General features: G+C 42.2%; 1 protein-coding gene across 1 annotated transcript in view; it reads left to right on the top strand.

Moving 5' to 3' along the window:
- LOC126262364 (chorion peroxidase-like) overlaps positions 1-25,250 on the top strand; it is a 260,243-nt gene that overhangs the window by 192,105 nt on the left and 42,888 nt on the right. The window contains exons 5-7 of the mRNA XM_049958952.1: positions 12,718-12,909; positions 15,861-16,057; positions 18,796-18,969. Of these exons, the coding sequence (XP_049814909.1) occupies positions 12,718-12,909; positions 15,861-16,057; positions 18,796-18,969 (563 nt within the window). The remainder of the gene's footprint in view (positions 1-12,717; positions 12,910-15,860; positions 16,058-18,795; positions 18,970-25,250) is intronic.

Raw genomic sequence — 25,250 nt, 5'->3', positions numbered from 1 at the left:
ATGTACACTGCTACTGCAAGGGATACATGGATACCAAGGTATTTATTTCCGATAACATTTCTACCTTCATATTAAGAAGCCTCGGACGTTTTGGAGTTTCATACATCAGTATTTGTTGTGACCTTCGCGATACGTGCGTGATTTTCGTAAAAGGCAAAGTTGTCTGACAACCTATTTTTTTCTGTTGATAATAGCAGTCAAAAAATTACAGACCTTTCCTACAGAGTGGGCAGCCATATGTGTAGGCTTTATCCTTCTTATAGCCGTGTACATTAGGACGACACAAAGTGAGATATTTTTTACCTCCCACTCTTTCCTTCATTACCAAACTGACTACTAATTCATGCCACAAGTAGTCTTAGCAACTGATCCCTTCTCTTCGTCATGTTGCGACAGAATTGTCTCATCGACCGCATCCTTCTTTCAGTGAAATTGTATCATAAATTTCATTTTTCCTCAGATCGGTTCAGTACGTCATTAGTTATTCGAGCTACTCACCTAATTTTAAACATTCTTTTATAGCACCAATTTTCAAAAGCTTTAACTCTTTTTTGTCTGACCTGCTTATTGTCTACATTTCACCTTCGTAGAATATTACATTAAAGACAAGTATCTTCAGAAAAGAGTTCCTAACAATTAATTTTATATTTTCGATGCTGTTGCTGTCTTCAGTCCGAAGATTAATTTGACGTAACTCTCCACGCTACGCATTTCAGTGGAAGTCTCTTCATCTCTGAGTAACTACAGCAACCACAATCCATTTGAACCTGCTTACTGCACTAGGCTACTGGTCGCCTCTGTAAATTTTACCCCCGTCACCACTCTCCCACCCTCAACACCTAGTTGAAGATGCCTTGATGTCTCATAATGTGTCGTGTGAGCCGATCCCTTCTTTTAGTCCAGTTATGATGTATATTTCTCTTCTGCTCAATTCTGTATATTACCCCCTTATTAGTTAGATGATCTATCCATCTCGTCTTCATCATTCTTCTGCAGTGCCGCATTTCAAAAGCTTCTGTTCTCTTCTTGTCTGAACTGCTTATTGTCCAAGTTTCACTTACGTTAAAGGCTGCACTCCACACAAATGCCTTCGTAAAAGAATTCCTAACATTTATATTTATATCCGGTGTTAACAAATTCCTCTTCTTCAGAGACGCTTTTATTGCCATTGCCATTCTGTGTCTCAGGAGTATTCCGAGAAGGAGATCGGTGATGGACAATATCTTCACAATGAAACTAATATGTGAAAACGCACGAAGGTGGGACTGGAGACGCATGTTGCATTGATTGACCACCAGAAAGCGTCCGACAATTTACCCACTAACAAACTGTGGCAAAAGTTGAAGGATCAAAGACTGCTAAAGGCTGTTATAAAATTACACGGAAATGAAACAGCGAGAGTAAGGATTGGAGATAACTGGACAGAAGAATTCGAGGTGAATATGGGTCTGTGGAGGCATGTGGGCTGTTACCGACCCTCTTTAAGATGTATCTAGGAGCAGTCCTGCAGACTTGCCAGATTATGACAGTGATAGTAGAGGACAGCAAGACAATGAATCTGTATTTTGCAGATGACCGGATTGTGCTAGCACGAGATGAAGATGATCTGAGGCATATGATAAGAAAGATTAAAGAGGAATACAGTAAGACTGGCCTGAAGATGAACATGAAGTATTGTGAGTACTTGACTGTTGGAACGGAAAAAGTAAATAATCTGGAGATAGAAGTAATTGTAGGTGTGGAAAAGGAAAAATATCTTGGGCTATTAGGTAATTAACAGAGCACAGACAATGATGAAATCATTGTTCTAAAAGTGATGAAATCACTAGCAGAATTAATAAAGAACGAGTTGTAACAAGAGCAACGAACTCTATTCTGTGGAACAAAAATATAAGAAGAGAAACGAAGAAGAGAGTGTACAAGATTACAGTCCACAATGCAGTTTTGTATGGAGCAGCGGGAGACACGCTAGAAATAAAGAAAAAAAAGAAAATTAAATGTTAAGAAAAGTAAGACAGAAGTAGATGGCAACTGGGGGCCGAGAAACAGCGCTAGCCAGCCGTAGATAATACACAAGAAGAAGAAGCCATTCAATATTTTTATCCTCTCTACGTCAGAGATCGTAAGTTATTTTTAGTATCTCATTTCCTAGTCTAATTCCCTCAGTATCAGATTCGTTGTAATTCTTCTACCGGTCCCTTTTTAACAAGATCTTAACTCCATCTGGGGTACCTCGTTTCTTTAGCACAGGTGCAAACTTAAGTCGTTCTGTGGCCTGTAAATAACGATTGCAGGCGAAGAAAGTAGTAAGACTGTCCGCTGACTCGAGAGAAAGGAGAACGTATAATGGGGCGAGGGTTCGGCGGGCCAGCAGGGCTGCTGAAATAAGCGGGCGGCAGCGACTTAGCGTGATGTGGGTGGCGCGGGGCGGCGACGCCCACTGCAGGAATGCGGCAATGTGGGTCGCGAGCGGCCTGCCGTATTGCTGAGGCACACGGTACTGAGTCCGACGTCCGGCAACGCGAGCCGTCTGCCGAGGGTAGACATCCACTGTGACATCCCACCCAGTGCGCAGAACGACGAACAAAGGTGTTACACTATTGGTGTCAGCAGCTCGTGGTTTTGTGGTTAGCATTTATGTGAAATACAGAATGGGGAATGAAAGAGAAGAGTTGCATGGGAATTCGTGACTTGCAGCACCACGGGGAATTATGGTAACGCAATGGCGAAAGTTGAAAGTTTGTGCCGGACCTGGACTCTAACGCGGATTTACCGCTCTTTATGACCGTTGCCTTAACCACTATGGCCGTCCGGACATGATCCCTGACCGACTCAGATTTCTATCGCTCATTGCAATGCAGCGTCCCTCGTCCATTAACCACTACTGGCAAATTATTTATTGCCGTAGGAGTTCGAACGATATTAGTGTATCCGTAATGAAACGACAGACATGCCCGACGGAACAGACACCACTGACATATATACACTGAATAGCCAAAGAAACTGGTACCCTGGTCTAATATCGTGCAGGGCTCCCGCGAGCATGCAGAAATGCCGCAACATAACGTGGCATGGACTGGACTATTTATTGTTGAAGTAGTGCTGGAGGAAACTGACATCATGAATTCTGCAGGGCTGTCCATAAATCCATTAGAGTACGAGGGGGGGTGGAGATCTCTTCTGAACAGTACGTTGGAAGGCATCCCGGATATGCTCAATAATGTTCATGTCTGGGGAGTTTGGTGGCCAGCGGAAGCGTTTAAACTCAGAAGTGTGTTCCTAGAGACACTCTGTAGCAATTTTAGACGTGTGAGATGTCGCACTGTCCTGCTGGAGTTGCCCAAGTCCGTCGGAATACACAATGGACATGAATGGATGCAGCTGATCAGACAGGATGCTTACGTATGTGTCACCTGTCAGAGTCGTATCTAGACGTATCTCGGGTCCCATATCGCTCCAACTGCACACGCCCCACACTATTACAGAGCATCCACCAGCTTGAACAGTCCTCTGCTGACATGCAGAGTCCATCGATCCATGAGGTTGTCTCCATACCTGTACACGTCCAACCGCTCGATACAATTTTAAACGAGACTCGTCCGACCCGACAACGTGTTTCCAGTCATCAACAGTCCAGTGTCGGTGTTGACGGGCCCAGGCGAGGCGTAAAGTTGTGTGTCATGCAGTCATCAAGTGTACACGAGAGGGCCTTTGGCTCCGAAAGCCTATATCGATGTTGCTTCATTGAATGGTTCGCAGTTTGCTTTAGGACTGCACTTCTGTCACGCGGAACGATTCTCTTCAGTCGTCGTTGCTCCCGTTCTTGCAGAATCTTTTTCCGGCCGCCGCGATGTCGGAGATTTGATGTTTTACCGGATACCTGATATTCACGGTACACTAGTGAAATGATCGTACGGGAAAATCCCCATTTCGTCGCTACTTAGGAGATGCTGTCTCCCATCGCACGTGCGCCGACTGTAACACCACGTTCAAACTCACTTAAATCTTGATAACTTGCCGTTGTAGCAGCAGTAACCAATCTAACAACTGCGCCAGACGCTTGTTGTCATATAGAGGCGTTACCGAGCGCAGCGCCGTATTCTGCCTGTCTACATGTCCTTGTATTTGAATATGTATGCCTATACCAGTTTCTCTGGCACTTCAGTGTAAGAGCGCCTCCTCTCCCTGACGTTTGTTTCAAATGTGGATGCACTAATATCGTCCGAGCTCCTGCGGGAATCAATAATTTGCCAATTGGGGGGGGGGGGGGGAGGGGGGCGGAGATAGCGTGTGATAAGTTGGAAATCTGAGTCTGTCAGGGATCGTGCTAAGGCAACCGCTCATGAGAAGCGGTACATCCGGGTTCGAGTCCCAGTCCGGCACTATCACCATTGCATTACCACAAAGCTCTGTGCGACTCTATGTCGGGAATTCCCACCCACCCCTTAACTTTCTTTCCCCATTCTCTATTTCATGGAAATGTTACAATTTCCTGGATATATTCCAGTCTCTGTTTTCCCCTACAGTTAACACTTTCTACAACTCTCTCTGGTACCGTGGAAGTTATTCTGTGATGTCTTAACAGATGTCCTACCATCCTGTCCCTTTTTCTTGTCAATGTTTTCCATATATTCCTTTCCTCTCCGATTCTGCGGAGAACCTTCTCATTCCTTACCTTATCAGCCATTCTTCGGTAGCATCACATCTCAAATGCTTAGATTCTTCCGATTTTTCCCACAGACAATATTTCGTTGTGACCCAAACATACATTTTCGAAATTGCTCCCTCAAATTTAGGCCTATGTTTGATACTAGTAGACTTCTCTTGATCAGAAACGCCTTTTGGCCAATGCTAGTCTCGTTTTTATGTCCTTCTTGCTCCATCCGTCTTGGACTATTTTGCAGCCTAGGTAACAAAAGTCCTCAACTTCGCGTACTTCGTGATACCCAATTTTGATAAGTTTCTCGCTGTTCTCATTGCTGCTACTTCTCATTACCCTCGTCCTTCTTCGGTTTACTCTCAGACCATATTCTGTACTCATTAGACTGTTCATTGCAAGCAAAACCTCCTGTAATTCTTCTTCACTGTAATTGAGGGTAACAGTGTCATCCGCGAATCTTATCACTGATATCCTTTCACTTTGTAATTTAATCCCACTCTTGAACCTTTTTAGTATTTCCGTCATTACTTCTTCACTGTATAGATTGAACAGTAGGAGCGAAAAATTGCATCCCTGCCTTACACCCTTCGTTCTTGGACTTCCATTCTTGTTGGTTCTTGTACAAATTGTATGTCTCTATACTCACCTTAATCTACCTGATATTTTATCTTGATCCCTATGCAAAATATGACGGTAGCATCAGAATGGTCCACAATGTTCGTCGTACCTGTTCTCTAAATTAACGCCACAGAGTTTCACAATAGTCTCCTATATTCCAAAGAGCGTTTAATTTCGTTGCAATTATATCAGTGGGTCTCGTTTCAATTGAATTTATCATATTGGCTTACGTAAAAGGAATGTTATTTTATTTTACATGTATTTTCAAAAGCATAGTCAGTGGTCTAATATTGTTCTATATTTGCGGATGACGCTTTCTAGTAATTTCATGACTGTTGTATACATTGAACAATTTTTGAGCTTTAATATACTTCATTACAACTGTTATTTAAACTAATTCTCTATCTAACTAAAAGTCAGTATCTTCATAAATGGATGTAATGCATATAGGAATAAAAATGCTGTTTATCGTTACAGTATAGGGCTATATAAGATCACGGTTTAAATTTAAATGACAGCTATCAATAGCGAAAACCCTTAATTTATTACATATTACCAGCGTCATGTGGGTACCGAAATGCCAGAGCAAAAACTGTGTTTCTGCCATGTAAAGGTTAGTGTCATTTGTCATAAGCTTACGCCATGACATACTGGTAACTGTATGACTCTTCTGGTAATGCACTGATGATGATTAGGCTACAGACGTAATCTTGATCTGCAATTAATTACGGATTTTGGGAGTGACTGCTGACCTCCTTTAAATCTGAATATTCGACAGTCGCTGTGCACACGTGCATCCTGGATTCCAGTTCAGTTAAGATCATTGTTTTCTGCTCCAACTATTAAGCCATCGTGACAAAGTGGATTTCGTTCTGTCTTACATTATGGTTTGCATTTGTAACCTGTACATTTGCGTGAAATTGAATTAAAGAAATAATACCGAGTGGAAAATTATTATTATTTGGGCATTAAATAATTATTCCTAGCCCCAGAAAAACAGCCCATCCTATGTTTAATTACTGTAAGAATTAAAGTTTCAGGGAACAGAGAGTCATTCTCTCTCTCTCTCTCTCTCTCTCTCTCTCTCTCTCTCTCTCTCTCCCTCCCTCCCTCTCTTACACACACACACACACACACACACACACACACACACACACTCAGCTCACAGTTTTTATGATTAGAGTAATAGTTGATAGTTCGTTACAAATTAAGGTCAATGGAACATCTCAGCTATGATATTAAAACCTTAAACAATATTACTTTCTTTACATCCCTGTCCCGCCTAACATCATTCTTCCATCTACGTATAGCATACCCGGCCTAGTCCAGTTTCAATCAATATTAATGGAACGATTTCCCGTAGAGCAGATTTCCATTAGCCCCAGGAGATGCATAATAGCTTAACCAAATTCTCGAGGATGGTGGCCAGACAACCGCTTCAGAACGAGTGCAGGGGATTTCTAATTTCTCTATGTCCATTGAGAAGTAAAATATGAAAACTCAGCGCTCCTATTCTTTTTCGCTCACTGTTGCTCGTAACTAGGCAGATTTCACAGGAACAAAATGAACTGAAAGGGCAAGCTAGAGGTTTTTCGCTTGGGCAGTCAGAGCCTTATACGCTTGGACAGAATGCAAGTACTCATTTGCGTCGGTGAGTACGAAGATTATAACGTCGCTGAGAGGTAACCACGTTAACTCGTACAGAATTACACAATCGGAAGTGGGAAAGAGAAAGTTGTGACCGAATGTCAATATCGAAGCAACCGTCATGTTTTCCTTCGTTCCTGAGAAATGACTCCATTGGGAAACTAGAGAAAGTTAACAGCAGGGAACAGTGATTCATCAGCCTGAAGGAACGGAGAGCTTCATTTATGCTTATGATCATACAACCAAGAAAAGAAGTTAGAAACTAGAATGAATTTTCACTCTGCAGCGGTGTGGCCCACATTAGAATCTCGAAACGGCACACAGTTTTAATCTATCATGAAATTTCAAGGTAGAAACCGCTCAACATTAGATGTGTGAAGTATTAATTACCCTTACTGCTGTTACAGAAATTATCACCTGACATCATGTCTGTCTAATATGAAGTAATGTGCTTTCAACCTTGATAACAGTTGCCGAGCTCACGCTTTAGATCACGTGGAAAGGAACACCGCTACAAAACTGTAGTACACTAAAATATCTGGGTTGTACTTTTCGCCGCACTCTCGCAAGTTGTGTGTTAGAAAAAATCCTGCATAAGCTGACTGGTAAAACATGTAGATCATAGTGAGACAGAATGAATACACCGGCTCCCGCTTAGTGCTTATCTGTAGCCAAATTTGCATCTCTAACTTTTCAAGTGCAAACTGTGGACAGGTCACCTCCATACTTCATAAATGAAGAAACTGTAGCGGTCCTTTGGCATAACATCACTTGACATTCGTCGGTAAACAGTGTCACTTGAGAAACGACCGTGGCAGTGAAATGTCCAACTCATCTTGCGTTTCGATATCAAGCAGCATGACAACGTTTCAGAACAAATGAACACTTACCTAAGGGCAATGCTAATACTTACAAAAACACCGTCGAAACCTAGACCCCGACGGTGAGATTAGAATCATAATCAGTGGTTGCTATAAATCCATAAGCTTTCTTCCAGACACATAAAGCCTGCTTGGTAGGGCCGAAGCAGAATTTGCTCCAATGTCACAAGTGCAGACTGTTCCAAGAAATTGGTTTCAGTGTGGAGACCACATTCTGTAAGTATGGAAAACAGCTGACCACAAAGCACGTACTGTAATGTAATCAATCGTTTGTCATATCTGCTATCAATAAAATAAACGCAGCATTACACTAAACACTTTTTCGGCAAGAACTTGGCCACTTGACGTATTCTGTATGCGACAGACAGCGTACGATGGGCATTCAATAATTAATGCAACACATTTTCTTTCTCGGCCAATTTCAGTTGAAAACATGTTGTGGGTCATCGTGGAATATTCCTATTTCGGCCTCTATAGTTTCATGAAGTCCCGATATGTGGCGGCGCTATACACAGTCTTCAAAATGGCGTCTGTATTGGAGGTGCGTTCCAAGCAGAGAGCTCTCATTGAGGTTCTATTGGCGGAAAACCAGAGCATCGTGGATATTCATAGGCGCAAAAAAAAAAAAAAAAAAAAAAAAGAGTCTACGGAGAACCGCCGTGACAACAGCACGGTGAGCCGTTAGGCGAAGCGTCTGTCATCATCGTAACAACGATCTTCGGCATGCCAGCCGCGGCACACAGCTGTAGCTCCTCGCACTCGAGAGGACCTTACAAGACTTCATTGTACTGTTCCATCCTCATCCGCCATAGCGTCTGAATCTAAAAAATGTTCAAATGTGTGTGAAGTCTTATGGGACTTAACTACTGAGGTCATCAGTCCCTAAGCTTACACACTACTTAACCTAAATTATCCTAAGGGCAAACACACACACACACCCATGCCCGAGGGAGGACTCGAACCTCCGCCGGGAGCAGCCGCACCGTCTATGACTGCAGCGCCATAGACTGCTCGGCTAATCCCGCGCGGCGCGCCTGAATCTCCAACTCTTTGGCCCAATGAAGGATGCACTCCGCGGGAAGCACTATGTGGATGATGGTGAGGTTATTTATGCAGCAAGGCGTTGACTCCGACGTCGACCAGTAAAGTGGTCCATGTAGGTATACAGGGACTCCTAATAAGATGGCGTAAGGCCGTCGCATTGAATGGAGATTGTATTAAAAGTAAGATTTTGTAGCCAAAAGAGTGGTGAATAATATGGTATATAGAAATCCTGCATAAAACCGACGTGCTTTTAGAAAAAGATGTGCTACAATACTTATTTAACGCCTCTCGTACTGTGGCCGCCGCACCTCGGCTACATGAAGTGGCCAAGTTTTTGCCGTAAAAACGTTTAGTTTAATACTACGTTTATTTTACTGATAGCAGATTTTATAAGTTGTACCTTATATTTCAAAATGTTTCCGACACGACAAGTAAATGATTGATGGAAGTGTCAACGTAGACTAGTTGGAACAGTGCCCAGTCGGCTGTCAGCTGTACGACCTGGCAACCTGCCCGTACAACCGGCCTTTCTGTCCCGTTATTGTATCTGGGCTGATCTGATCGCCAGACAGGACAATGGCACGGGGGAGCCATTCATTGACACTTGTGGCCCGCTTTCTGCCTCCTGCGCCGGCCCTCCACACGAGACCAGAAGCGTCTTTTGTCAAACGCTTTGTGCGCTCTTCTGTGTGGGACCTGTACATGGGTGGAGTGAATAAGTGATGAGAGCGATCTCGGAGAAAGTAGGTCCACGCCAAAAGCTGTGATTTGACACCCAGATAATCCAGTGTATCTTCACCACTTGCAAGTCACCGCACTCTTTCCAACAAGTAAACCGCTTTCGCTGTTCCCTTTCTGAACTCCTTCAATAGTTAAGAAAATGAAATTATTAGTATTTTATGGAGTAGTTTACAATCTTGGATGTACTGACTCATCTTTAGCTTTTTAAGAAAACTCAGAACTTTTCAGGATATTTCCTTTCAGTATGTGAGGAATCAAAGCAATTGCTCCTACAATAGTTCAGTTTGCCACTGCAGTCTAACTAGATGCGTTTGACCTTAGAATGGTTGCAGTTATTGCTTGCCTTGCAGAATGTTGTCAGATCACGAGTGCTTTTTTCGGACGCCTTATCAGTGATCAGAACAGAACATTCCAAATTACTGTCGTCCTCTGCGTTATGTGCATTACCATACTTCGATCCACTCTTATAAAGAAAGATGTGTTCATTGGTTGTTTCGTGCATAACGATTACTGATATTATTAATTTACTTGGCCAGTTGTTTAGTGTGGCCAGATTAAGATCTTCAGGATTTCTTACGTTGAATTCGGCATGTCACAGTTTGCAATGTACATACACATATTTTAAGTCAAACTCAAGCAAATTTAATGAGTTTGTAAAGTGATGTAACGTAAAAATAACCATCTGACACGTATTGTAATAACTTCAATACAATCAAAATTTACAGTGGGAAGGAAAAAAAATAAACAGAAAAAAAGGAAAAACTAATTAAAACTTCTAAAAGATTTTGGGTAGCGTTATTGAGACTGCAGATCATTATGTATGTGGACTCAGTGAGGAGGCATGGGACAGATATTACAATTTAAAAAAATATACCATTAATTTATGTTTAAGTTTGTGGTTTATCTCTTGTTATCGAGTAGGCCCGAAATTGAGAGCTTGTAAGAAATGAATATTTACGACAGACACTTTTGGCCTGAGGGAGGACAGAAAGTACTTTAAATTGTTGAATGTTGATGATGCACAATGTCATTTTCGATTAGAGGCGCTGGACAGTGAGGTACGTCTGTAATGTGTCCCAGACACGAATTAAGGATGGGGTATTCAGATCTTGTTGGAGGACGTCGCAATACACGATGATGAGCAACACTTGCTTCTGTTGATGTCTCTGTTAAAATGCTTTCTTCTATTTGTAAAATATGAAGTGATGCATATTCCTTATGGTAAAAGCATACGACAATTTCCGCACTGATTTAAATGCGAGTCCAGATTAAAGTATGTACTCTGATTGAGGAGCTGAAAGAAATTTCTGTATTATATATAATGACCTGAGAGTTGATGGAATTCACCTTAAAATTGATTGTGAGGAAAAAATTTCCGCCATGTAACTACGAAATACGTTTATTCTGCCGACCGGTTTCGATACATTGTTGTTTCATAGGGCTCTTATTCCGCTTTTGATGGTTGTCTATGGCACATTAACTCTGCGTTTGTGCACTAGTTGAACAGCGCTAAAGCAAATGTGTAAGTTGTATACACCTTTATCTCTGTGGGATTTTTTGTATTGTTTAATTTCTTCTTTTTGGACACAGTTATTATAATGTTCGTCTGTCTCGTTCTGGCTTGCATTAACACTAAAGAAATAATCCTTCGAAACAGACCTGTAAAATAAACATATTTAACAACTGAATGGTGGGTTTTGTTCCCTTATACCAATCATAAACAGTTAAGAGATCCTCACTAATGGTTTCATAGCAACCGTTACACTTTTTCGATCTAGCCCTCAGATATAATTGAAGATAGTTCGTGTAGCCAATGTTAATTTACAGTGTGAGAATATGTGGGTAAACTAAAAATTATTGCAATAATATGGTCGTCATATAGACAAAACGATCTCGACCCTTCCTGTCACATTTAAAATGCGTGACAGACTGCGGCTTGACTTCCGTGTTTCACTTGTTGCTAGCAGCTTTCGACCAATCAACCATCTGTGCGTTGCTAAGGTCTTTTGTGCCACCGGCGCACGTGCAGGTAGGTGCGAAGTTTGGGGGGAAAATGGAGAGAGGTACTAGCAGATTAAGGCAGTTAGTATGCCAGTGAGGCGTGCTCAGACGGCCTGCAGGAAAGTGCGACCCGAGAAAGTAGAAGATCCAGATTCCATTCACTATCTAGAACGAAAGTATAATTTATTGAGGTATTAAATTTTCTGAATATAGATACTTTACTGATTCGCTCACTATTTACGCTGAGAAAAAGTAGTAACATCCTCACCACCCGTTATGAAGTGGTAAATCTCAGTGATTTCTCAGCGTCATTTGCATTGCATAGTGAAAGTTATTGAATGTGTTAACAATATAGCAACACAGTGCTTTTCTAGGCATGGTCCTGTTGGGAGGGATATGCCCTTCCTTTCACCCAGTGTTTCTAAGTATAACAATTTGCGTATATTTTCGATGAAATATCCGAATTCTTCCTTTCTCCCTCTTCTCCAAACGAGCATGCTCCTTCTGGGATCATGTCAATCTCTTCTTGGGTCCAGAAGCCAAGGTACTGGGTTTTACCCATTTGACTCGAGGAAACCATTGAGAATAAACAACACAGTGGAAATTGGGTTATCTTCGGATGTTCACTGGATTGATAATTCCAAAACGTTCTCTACGCTTGTCTATTACTGTGAAGACCAGCAATCTGTCATTGTGCATTGTACTTCCTTGTATTGTGGCATAAAACAGAATAAAAAAGAATAAAAGAAGAACAAGTTCCAGGAGAAGACAAAGGGAAAATATGCTTCAGCGCTTCACGAAGGTAACACATCAGGACTGCAGTACTGTTCTTCAACCAGCTGAAAATTTTGTCATTACGTACGAGATAAGAACATTACGATCACCATTCTAGCATAGGAATGAACACTACTAACTCAGGCGTCGGATACTTCGTGTAAGAAAGAGGATACACTTATCTTCTCTTGTGCATATGAACCGGAGTGGTTAAGTGACTTCTTCACAGGAAATACTAAGATTTCTTTAATATTTGCCTGCCTGTACAATATTTTTGTTGTGGTTGCCTTCAAAAACCTCACCAACTTTAGAATCTGAGCTCATCGTGACGATCTGTTTCTTACATTCTAGATATGGACTGAGTTATGAAGAGATCGAGAAGGGTTTACCTCTGATCGACACTTCTAAGACGCTGATCCGTGAAGTGTGTCCTGCTTTCCTGTCCAACGTGGAATGCAGACCCGGCAAGTACCGTCGCTATGACGGTCTCTGTACCAACCTACAGCACCCTACCTGGGGCGCCATCATGACGCCCTTCTCTAGGTAAGTTCACAGGCATCTGCTGTATCGATACCTGCTCGATAAATGTGCACAGGCATCTAACGACTGTGCTGACTGCTCCGTGATAGTAGAAATATCAGCTGATTAACCCATCCACTGCCAATGGTTTTCAAAGCGAAAGGCATTAATACGTCGTTATTTTATTTAATGTCGTCTTTTGGAAGTAACTATAAGAAAAAAATTCCCGCTGTTAGTTTTCCTATGCGGGTATTCGGGAAGGAATGAGACATACAAGGTTTTCCTGAAGACAACTACGCAAAAACTGCGTGACAAACAGAAAACAAACGCACATCAGTGGACAGAGCATCTTCCAAAGTTTTTGACTCACATTACAGTTGCTCATTATGGTCACCGTCTGTGGCGCGGCGAACGTCAAATCGTGCGTGCAATTTATTGATATGAATTGTCAGGGAAGGCACGACCGCAGATCATTGTGCATAGCAGTTCATTGGAATGCTTCTCTGCAGGCACGAAGCAATCCAGTGCGTCAATACGGAGCCGATAATTTGTCTACATGTTGCGAGACGCCTGCGCCTCAGTGCAACTACGTCACGGCGCGTATTACGAATAGGAACTTGGAGAGGTACTCTGTTCAATGACATGTGTCATTTTTCGGTATGTCTCGTAATGTTTGCGTAGTCACCTTATGAATCTGTCGTGGGGAGCGTGCGTCACCTCACTTGTTAAAGGGAGAGTAAAGCAAGTGGTGCAGTTATTCAGCAAGACCCCATATTCAGGAACTTAAAATACAGAAACTGATGTTGATGTTACATAATAACAATTTTCCCTTTTCTTTATAGAATCCAAGATGAAGTCCATAGAGTCGACTAAAAACAATAATGTAACAAGTATGGTATTCTGCTTCCCCGTAGTTTCTACATTTGTCAAAAAGTAGCCCGATCCAGTTTTACCACTTTTAAATGCATTTCGTGTAATTTCGTCTCAAAAATCTTACAACTCCTTCAATTTTCATGTGTTCCAAATCTATTTACGTACCTAGCTAACTACCAACGCATACCCTATACGACCTCATTGTTCCCTCTTTTTCACTACATGGAACACCTTCACCTCCCCCTGCCTACATGTTCTCCCTACTGTACTCTCCAGATGTCCCGTTTGCCTTCCAAAGTCCGCTTTTAGTTATTACCTCCGCCTGATCTAGAAGACAGTTATATTAACATATAATCCACTTTCATAAACAGAAGTTCCACCTTCCCCTTCTATGTCCTTGGCCCCTGAGTTCCTACCAACACTGTATTGCTTTCATCTCATTTTTCTTCAGAACCCTAAAAATTTTACAGTTCCAACCTTGAGTTCCGCCTTCAATACACAGTACCTGCTGTCCCTTCTGCTACGATAAAACGACTATAGGCCACCCCTTAAATACCAGAGCACCATTTCAATTTTTACTATACCACTGCTTCTAGAGAAATGGGCGGCTTAGTTCACTAACAAATATGTATTTAGTTGTAAATAATAACCAACTTTACATGATTATACCGCTGACAATTAAAATTTCAGCATCATGACGGCAACAAATGTCAAATTAATATGAAGTATACTATGTGCTTCGATATGAAAATGATTACCGTTTCAGCGCAACAGCTCAAAGCAGACAGGAGTAACGCCTTCTACACGCTGTATATCAGAGTAGATTATTCAGAATATTACTTGTTTGTGAGAAGACAGAATTTTGATTCATCTAAGAACGAAAAAAGTTTGCCAACTCGTGTTGGAATTCGATAGCAGCAGGAAGCCTATTGAGACAGGTGATTATCGTTCCACAATACTGCTACTCGCCTTGGTCAGAAGCGCTAACTATCCTGATAATGTGGAATCGAGAGGTTCAGGAGGGCTACGCTCAACACTGTGAAGTTTCTCAGCGTCCCCGTACGTCTAGCGCTCGAGAGAACATACGTTTTGTTCGCTTCGCCATGTCTGATCTCCTCACGCAGGATCACTTTGAGTTAAGAGATGGATTTGTTTACAGCGAAACAAGCATCCATACGGATCATACAGGCGTTGCACAAGCTGTGTAAGAATGGGGTGCCTCTGGTTTGTATTGCCGTTACATAACTGAAGTGCCTTACCCTATCTTTGAGGTCTTTGTGATGTTATCTTTCAACAAGATAACACAAGACCACATGTTTCACATGGTATTCTGCCCTACCGCGGTACAGAGGGTGTTCGACTGCTGACATGACCGAAACATTCTTCAGAGCTTTGATCCACTGAAAACATCTGGTCATGAGTTTCGGGGATCTCACACGCCACCAGCAATCATTGTTTATAAACTGCGGAATAGAGTTGAAGCAACACAGAATAATGTACCCTTATCTATCACCAGCGTTTAGTGCGAATCGATGCCCTGCCGGCTTAATGCCATTGTAGACCCACAAATCATCTACGAATTTAATCATTTGTTCTTCCTGCTGTCCTGTATTACCCACACAACAAGTAAAATTTCGTTACTTACGATTCTTCTTGGTGTTGAAATTTTAGTGACCAGTAGCGTATTAAACATACTCTTTGAATCACTGTGAATATTAGACGTTTTTCTGTATTCAAACGTAAACACCTTTGCCGACTTAAACATTTTTGCCAGCTGTTGGTCTACGCCTACCTCACTAGCCAGAGAGTGAAACAATAACAAATGGTTCAAATGGCTCTGAGCACTATGGGACTTAACATCTATGTTCATCAGTCCCCTAGAACGTAGAACTACTTAAACCTAACTAACCTAAGGACATCACACAACACCCAGTCATCACGAGGCAGAGAAAATCCCTGACCCCGTCGGGAATCGAACCCGGGAACCCGGGCGTGGGAAGCGAGAACGCTACCGCACGACCACGAGCTGCGGACGAAACAATAACAAAACCCAGTAAGGCATGTGATGAAGATGTGTGACGGAACTCGTACGGCCTTCACAGGTTGGTGGGTCCGCTGTACGCTGACGGCATGACGGCGCCCCGCATCAGTGTGTCGGGCAACCAGCTGCCGCTGCCGCGGATCGTGTCCCGGACGATGCACCCCGACGAGGGCTACCACGACCACGCGGGCACTGTCATGGTCATCGCCTGGGGGCAGTTCATGGACCACGACTACACACTCACCGCCACGCCGCTCGGTAAGTGCAAGCCTCACTTAAATACTACCCTTTAGAATCAGTTGATTTACAGACTCTTTGAAGTCTTGTTCGAAAATTACAGCCACAAGAAGTCGTAGTTCACTGCAAGTTCAACTGTGATGCATTAGGATGCTACAAAACCAGTCTCCATACGTAACGACCATAGTGCACGAGAATCTGGTGACATTAACTCCAGAAGAAGGACTTCCAATCATGGAGATCTCGTCAGTATTTGACAAGAATTTGGAGGAGCGAAAGAAGAATATTATTCTCTAGTATCAGCTCGGTCATCAGTGCCCATCGTTAAGTCTCACATCCCTACTACGTCTCTCTTGGAGCGAGACCTAATTGCAAAGGGTTTTATCGCACTGTGCACAGTAGTCCATCACTGCACGGTGTGATAATGTCTTAATTGCATGTATTGAATGTAGAAGAGTGTAATTGATATGTGTACAGTGAGGTGCAATAGATTGTGTTGCGTGGGGATTAGAGAATGAGAATGAGATGCACCGCTGGCACATAGCCTACTCTCCTTGAATAGCAGCAAAGAAGTCGCCGTCTTTAAAGTCCTCACCCGATGGAGGAAAATCATCGAAAGTATCATATAATCTCACCCCGGCGAGGTCTGGAATTTAATTCAGCACTTCGGTGCAATGACTGGTGTTCAGAAACTTTACGTCACGACCCCTCCTTTCCTTGCCAGCCAAATACTGATGAAGAACATTTACTCCAGTACCAGGATTTGAAGCGGATACATCTGAATAGAGCACCACCGCACAAGTGTGCGTTAATGATCTAGTCTATGGACGTGGACATTAAGGAAATGAGGCCTTGTCAATGATGATCCCCCATTGGATGAAGCCTTTAAGCGAGAAGTAAGCTGCGCTTTAGCACACGGTTTTACGCTATCTCTTCGTATCATTCCATACTCGTCCATTACAACACATATACATCACGTCACGTAAGTCGTAGTCACGTTCATCCAAAGCTGTAGCACGTAACTCAGTAACAATCCATTATAGGACATTCGTTACCTGTATCATTTTATCTTACTGTACTTACAACATTCTTGATCTTCATTCTAAATTTTTATAAACATTCTGTAAAATGTTTCAAAAAATTGCGTTTCCGAATTTGAGAAGGCTCAGAATTTTCATGTTTACGCGAAACCTCCGAGTACGCACCCAAACTTTAAACATTCAAGGAAGAACTCAAAATTAATTGCATAAAACGTGCTGAATTGACAAGAGTTTGCTGCAGTAATTGTACTGAACTATTTAAAAGTAATTTATCATGCCTACAGCCAGTCGTTGAGATTATTAGGATGGGACATTTACGGTACGTATCTATCTACTTATTTTGGCGCGCTCTGTGTAATTAAATTTCGTCCCTAGACCTGCGGAATAGACGGCGATCCTTAAACCGTCAGCTGAATTCAAGGTGTCCATGCAATAAAATGGAAAACAGTAATTATGCTCCAGGTAGTTAACAATATTGTCGATGTAGACATCAAATAGACTTGTAGGATCCGACCGATATGGTCACGAGCACAGGCGAGGCGATGCAGTCGATGTCGTGCTGCTAACAAATGCATTCGCGTCGGTCATCTGCTGCCATAGGGTAGTAACGCCAAATTTGGCCACAATGTCCTAACATATACGTTCGCCATAGGTCCCACATTCATTTCTGCCATTATTTAGTACAGTGTTACTTTTCTGTTAGCACTGACAACTCTACACAAACGACGGTACTTCGGTCATTAAGTGAAGGCCGTAGGCCACTGCGTTGTCCGTGGTGAGAGGTAATGTCTGAAATCTCTCATTCTTCGCACTGTTTTGACACTGTGCATCTCGGAAAATTGAATTCTTTCACGATTTTTGAAAAAGGAATGTGTCATGCTTGTGAGTTCAACTACCACCCCTCATTCAAAGTCTGTTCCTCCAATGTACGGACTTTCCCACCGTGTGTACCTTATACTATCGCTATCTATATATGTACGTATCGTTATCCCATTACTTTTGTCACCTCCGTGGAGACAACTTGTGTAGATGAAAGTTGTTCGAAGCCCATGGTCTATTGCACTTTGCTGCAAAAGAAATTTCGCAAGGAACCACCCACCCCTGTACGCAACAAGGTAGTCAGTTACAATTGCAGTAAGCACAGGAATACCGTTACTAGATCATGTAACAACGGGAAGAAGATACTTGGACAGACGAATCAAAATTCTTTTCACATTATCTTGACTGCAAACTCAATGGGAACTTGCGTATCATTCATCATTGCTGTCTTCCGACTGAAAAAATTGTTTTCTTGGAAGCTGCCTACGCTTCAAGGTTACATCGGCTTGCCGATCGTGACAATACTTCTAGGGGATTCCTGGCTCTACCATTCGCTAAACACGAACATCATTGAATTTGCCTTGGTATGTAATTGAAAGTCTTCTCACAAATCAACCTTTTGCACTCTAATATAACTGAGTCACACTCCTCACACATACATAAGCAAGTCTGGTGTGTCCTAACTCTGATCATTTGTAGAATTTATTAGAGTAAAAATTAAATATTTTGCGCATCGAAATGAAATAATATGATGTCGGTTGGCTTATTGAGGCTGTAATGTTCTTATCTTAATTCTTTCTTTAATTCTTTACCCATTGCATAGCGAAACAACAAAAGGGAACTAAGTAGTGAAGGCAAACATAGTATTTAGCCACACGTGATTCTGCTGTGCTGTTGCAGACCCTCTGAACCGTAACGAGCCGGAGGAGTGCTGCAAGCGCCCGCCGCACCTGAAGAACCCCTACTGCCTGGACATCCTGATCCCAGAGGACGACTACTTCTACAGCCTGTTCAACGTCCGTTGTCAGGACTTCGTCAGGGGCTTCCCGGCACCAAGGCCTGGTTGCAGACTCGGTAAGTGGCTTCCCAAGAAAACTATACTGCTCTGATACCATTAGACTAGTTGAGTATCGCGACTGTAAGCAGAACTTAAAGTGAAGCTACTGGAGAACTGGATTGGGGTGCACTCAGCTTCGTGATGCCTGTTGAGGAGCTACCTGACTGAGAGGTAGCAGCTCCAAGATCGGAACGTCGACAACGGCCGGGATTGCGGTGTGCTGACCCCATGCCCCTCCATACCGCGTACAGTGATGATTAACTCAGGATGACTCGGCGTTCGGTCGACTACCGCGTGGTCTTCAGAGCCTGATCACGTAGTTTCCTTTTTTGTTGGTGATTTAATTTTTTTACCCGGTGTTCGTCTACGAACTTTTCGGTTGATTAAAACTACCTGACACACGAGAATTCAAAGCCGGAAATTTTTAGGTATTTTCGAAACAGCGCACACTTCTCTGCAGAGCGAAAATTCACTCTGGAAACAATCCCCTAGGCCGTTTCCTAAGCTACTTTCTCGCAAAAGCCTTTCTTCCAGAAGTGGTAGTTCTGCTAGGCATGCAGAATTTGGAACATAGGAGAGAGGTCCTCGGGGTAGATCAGCTGTGAGGACACGTGATTGTCTTTTTCACTTACTTTATCTGATTGACTATCAGGCTCTCTCGTGCACCGGAGCAGGTTTTCACACATACAGTACCTTTTCTACATCATAATTACCTAAGAAATTACAATTTTAATATGACAAACAATATTAAAATAATTTGAGTGTCTGAAGTGACAGTTTGAGTAAATAATGGTGACTATGAACTAATTAAATGTATACTGGCAGTACTAGTACTATTATTACCACCGCTGCTGCTGCCACTAATAGTGATAATGATAATACTAATAATAGTAATAACAATAGCAATAATAGTGGTAGATATAGAAAGAATGTATTCTTGTGTAAAATATATGTTTTATGATATAGAGTGTTATGGGGAAAGGAAATTTTAAAGACTGTAGCAGCTAACAATACCGCGAAATGAGGAAGATGTGTTTGGGAAGAACGATGTACAAAGGTAACGAGTGAGTACAGGGAAGATGGAAATCATTATTTTAACTTCAGTAGATATGTCATTAACTTAAAGTTGAACTAAACAAGCCCTAGGTCACATTTTTTAGTCTTTTTGACCAGATATCAACAATTCTAAGAGTGTCTTCATCAGAATTTAAATATTTAAAGTGGGCTATAACATAATTACAAATTTATGGGAAAAAATTTTTATATAAAATTTTAAAGAGAATACATGAAAGGCGAGCCACTGTGGGCTGCTCATACCTGTTGATACGCCGTTTCTTGCTTGTTATTTACTTTATACGTGACATGTAAGTACTGTCTCTTTCTTGTACTGTTAGTTAGTACTTACATTTTTATATAAAAATTTTCTTTTCCCATAAATTTGTAATTATGTTATAGACCACTTTAAATATTTAAATTCAGAGGAAGATACTCTTAGAAGTGTTGAAACCTAGACAAAAAGTCTAAAAATTGTGACCGACGGCTTATTTAGTTCAACTTTAATTTATAAACGGTCACTAAACCAAGCAGCCATGTTTATAACTCTATGTCATTAACTGCCTTCTGAAGCTGATGATGTTATTCAGTTCTCTAATACAACGCGGGAGAATACTGCAGAAACGAGTTCCTGCTAATGAAAAGGATTTCGAGAAAGTGGCTGAACGATGTAGTGGGTTGGGGTTGTTTGGGGGAGGAGACCAGGCAGGATGTAGTGGGACAGAAAAGATTTTGCCCTGAGGGGAGCGTCATCTTCAGACAAGTAGCTCAGTGGCTGCCGGCACGGTAGCTCAGCGTGTTCGGTCAGAGAGCCGGTTGGCCTCTGTAATAAAAAACTGAGTGGAAGGATCAACCACCGAACTTGAACAGGATGTCTTGCGACGTCCGCAACGACCAAACACAACGATCAATAATGAACAAAATGAAAAAAAAAGTGGCAAGAACTTTGCACGCGAAAGGAAAGGTTTCGGGTTCGAGTCCCGGTAAAGAACATCGTTTTAACTTGACAGCAAGCCTCAAACTGATGATAATGTATTTCAGACTGTTATTACAAAAACTTCTACATGATCTGTTTCATACATTCAACATTCATAACCATAAATACATCAGCCATAAACGTAGGAAATTTCGAAAAGCAATTATTTCTCAAGTATTTATCTTTTATTACTGAGTGTGGCGTCAGCTCAGTAATGGTTTTCGTACATCAGATTCAAAATTATGGATTCGATTCCTTTAGAACTGCTTGAAAAACTTGAGTGAGTGACAGGAGGAGGCTTAAATTGGAAAACTGACAAACGGCCACCAGTAGGCATTTGACAAGACATAGCAATCGAAAAAAAATCGGGTGGCAGACCACGTCACATTGTTTAAACAGTGAACACTTGTCTACATTCTTATTTACACCTTATTCAAAATATTGTCAGGCCAACTAATCTGATAGTCACGTCCTGTGAAACTGTTACATAGAGAAAAGAGAATCCATTCAACGTTGTAGTCTTCATAATACGACAGAATCAAATAACATTCGTTTTCCAGTACTCAAAGAGTTCGTCTGAACACTTAGTAGTTCCATGGGTTATTTATTCGATTCTTTCTAATAATGTAGACTGAACGAGTTTCAGTTAAAATCGCTGGAAGTTGGTCGTTTCTTAATCAGACTTATTTTAAAACAATATAGAAGTACATCTGCAGAAATATATTTGCAGGCCGCAGCAAAGACCACTAATTACAATGAAATGAATACCCCTAGCTGCATACAGGTGTTGATATATGTCAACGGGTTGTTGTTGTTGTTGTGGTCTTCAGTCCTGAGATTGGTTTGATGCAGCTCTCCATGCTACTCTATCCTGTGCAAGCTTCTTCATCTCCCAGTACGTACTGCAACCTACATCCATCTGAATCTGCTTAGTGTATTCATCTCTTGGTCTCCCTCTACGATTTTTACCCTCCACGCTGCCCTCCAGTACTAAATTGGTGATCCCTTGATGCCTCAGAACATGTCCTACCAACCGATCCCTTCTTCTAGTCAAGTTATGCCACAAACTTCTCTTCTCCCTAATCCTATTCAATACTTCCTCATTAGTTATGTGATCTACCCATCTAATCTTCAGCATTCTTCTGTAGCACCACATTTCGAAAGCTTCTATTCTCTTCTTCTCCAAACTATTTATCGTCCATGTTTCACTTCCATACGTGGCTACACTCCATACAAATACTTTCAGAAACGACTTCCTGACACTTAAATCTATACTCGATATTAACAAAATTCTCTTCCTCAGAAACGCTTTCTTTGCCATTGCCAATCTACATTTAATATCCTCTCTACTTCGACCATCATCAGTTATTTTGCTCCCCAAATAGCAAAACTCCTTTACTACTTTAAGTGTCTCATTTCTTAATCTAATTCCCTCAGCATCACCCGACTTAATTCGACCACATTCCATTATTCTCGTTTTGCCTTTGTTGATGATCATCTTATATCCTCCTTTAAAGACACTATCCATTCCGTCCAACTGCTCTTCCAAGTTCTTTGCTGTCTCTGACAGAATTACAATGTCATCGGCGAACCTCAAAGTTTTTATTTCCTCTCCATGGATTTTAATACCTACTCCGAATTTCTCTTCTGTTTCCTTTACTGCTTGCTCAATATACAGATTGAATAGCATCGGGGAGAGGCTACAACCCTGTCTCACTCCCTTCCCAACCACTGCTTCCCTTTCGTGCCCCTCGACTCTTATAACTGCCATCTGGTTTCTGTACAAATTGTAAATAGCCTTTCGCTCCCTGTATTTTACCCCTGCCACCTATAGAATTTGAAAGAGAGTATTCCAGTCAACATTGTCAAATGCTTTCTCTAAGTCTACAAATGCTAGAAACGTAGGTTTGCCTTACCTTAATCTTTCTTCTAAGATAACTCGTAAGGTCAGTATTGCCTCACGTGTTCCATTATTTCTACGGAATCCAAACTGATCTTCCCCGAGTTCGGCTTCTACTAGTTTTTGCATTCGTCTGTAAAGAATTCTTGTTAGTATTTTGCAGCTGTGGCTTATTAACCTGATTGTTCGGTAATTTTCACATCTGTCAACACCTGCTTTCTTTGGGATTGGAATTATTATATTCTTCTTGAAGTCTGAGGGTATTTCGCCTGTTTCATACATCTTGCTCACCAGATGGTAGAGTTTTGTCAGGACTGACTCTCCCAAGGCCGTCAGTAGTTCCAATGGAATGTTGTCTACTCCGGGGGCCTTGTTTCGACTCAGGTCTTTCAGTGCTCTGTCAAACTCTTCACGCAGTATCGTATCTCCCATTTCAACTTCACATACATCCTCTTCCATTTCCATAATATTGTCCTCAAGTACATAGCCCTTGTATAGACCCTCTATATACTCCTTCCACCTTTCTGCTTTCCCTTCTTTGCTTAGAACTGGGTTGCCATCTGAGCTCTTGATGTTCATACAAGTGGTTCTCTTATCTCCAAAGGTCTCTTTAATTTTCCTGTAGGCAGTATCTATCTTACCCCTAGTGAGATAAGCCTCTGCATCCTTACATTTGTCCTCCAGCCATCCCTGCTTAGCCATTTTGCACTTCCTGTCGATCTCATTTTTGAGACGTTTGTATTCCCTTTTGCCTGCTTCATTTACTGCATTTTTATATTTTCTCCTTTCATCAATTAAATTCAATATTTCTTCTGTTACCCAAGGATATCTACTAGCCCTCGTCTTTTTACCTACTTGATTCTCTGCTGCCTTCACTACTTCATCCCTCAAAGCTACCCATTCTTCTTCTACTGTATTTCTTTCCCCCATTCCTGTCAATTTTTCCCTTATGCTCTCCCTGAAACTCTGTACAACCTCTGGTTCTTTCTTTTTATCCAGGTCCCATCTTCTTAAATTCCCATCTTATTGCAGTTTCTTCAGTTTTAATCTACAGGTCATAACCAATAGATTGTGGTCAGTGTCAACATCTGCCCCTGGAAATGTCTTACAATTTAAAACCTGGTTCCTAAATCTCTGTCTTACCATTACATAATCTATCTGATTCCTTTTAGTATCTCCAGGGTTCTTCCATGTATACAACCTTCTTTCGTGATTCTTATACCAAGTGTTAGCTATGATTAAGTTGTGCTCTGTGCAAAATTCTACCAGGCGGCTTCCTCTTTCATTTCTTAGCCCCAATCCATATTCACCTACTACGTTTCCTTCTCTCCTTTTTCCCGCACTCGAATTCCAGTCACTCATGACTATTAAATTTTCGTTTCCCTTCACTATCTGAATAATTTCTTTTATTTCATCATACATTTCTTTAATTTCTTCGTCATCTGCAGAGCTGGATGGCATATAAACTTGTACCACTGCAGTGGGTGTGGGCTTCGTATCTACACTCCTGGAAATTGAAATAAGAACACCGTGAATTCATTGTCCCAGGAAGGGGAAACTTTATTGACACATTCCTGGGGTCAGATACATCACATGATCACACTGACAGAACTACAGGCACATAGACACAGGCAACAGAGCATGCACAATGTCGGCACTAGTACAGTGTATATCCACCTTTCGCAGCAATGCAGGCTGCTATTCTCCCATGGAGAATATCGTAGAGATGCTAGATGTAGTCCTGTGGAACGGCTTGCCATGCCATTTCCACTTGGCGCCTCAGTTGGACCAGCGATCGTGCTGGACGTGCAGACCGCGTGAGACGACGCTTCATCCAGTCCCAAACATGCTCAATGGGGGACAGATCCGGAGATCTTGCTGGCCAGGGTAGTTGACTTACACCTTCTAGAGCACGTTGGGTGGCACGGGATACATGCGGACGTGCATTGTCCTGTTGGAACAGCAAGTTCCCTTGCCGGTCTAGGAATGGTAGAACGATGGGTTCGATGACGGTTTGGATGTACCGTGCACTATTCAGTGTCCCCTCGACGATCACCAGTGGTGTACGGCCAGTGTAGGAGATCGCTCCCCACACCATGATGCCGGGTGTTGGCCCTGTGTGCCTCGGTCGTATGCAGTCCTGATTGTGGCGCTCACCTGCACGGCGCCAAACACGCATACGACCATCATTGGCACCAAGGCAGAAGCGACTCTCATCGCTGAAGACGACACGTCTCCATTCGTCCCTCCATTCACGCCTGTCGCGACACCACTGGAGGCGGGCTGCACGATGTTGGGGCGTGAGCGGAAGGCGGCCTAACGGTGTGCGGGACCGTAGCCCAGCTTCATGGAGACGGTTGCGAATGGTC

Source organism: Schistocerca nitens, chromosome 1 (assembly GCF_023898315.1).
Source record: "Schistocerca nitens isolate TAMUIC-IGC-003100 chromosome 1, iqSchNite1.1, whole genome shotgun sequence".
In the NCBI taxonomy this organism is placed as follows: Eukaryota; Metazoa; Arthropoda; class Insecta; order Orthoptera; family Acrididae; genus Schistocerca; species Schistocerca nitens.
The sequence above is the reverse complement of the archived record's forward strand: the minus strand, read 5'-3'. Positions and strand labels throughout refer to the sequence as shown.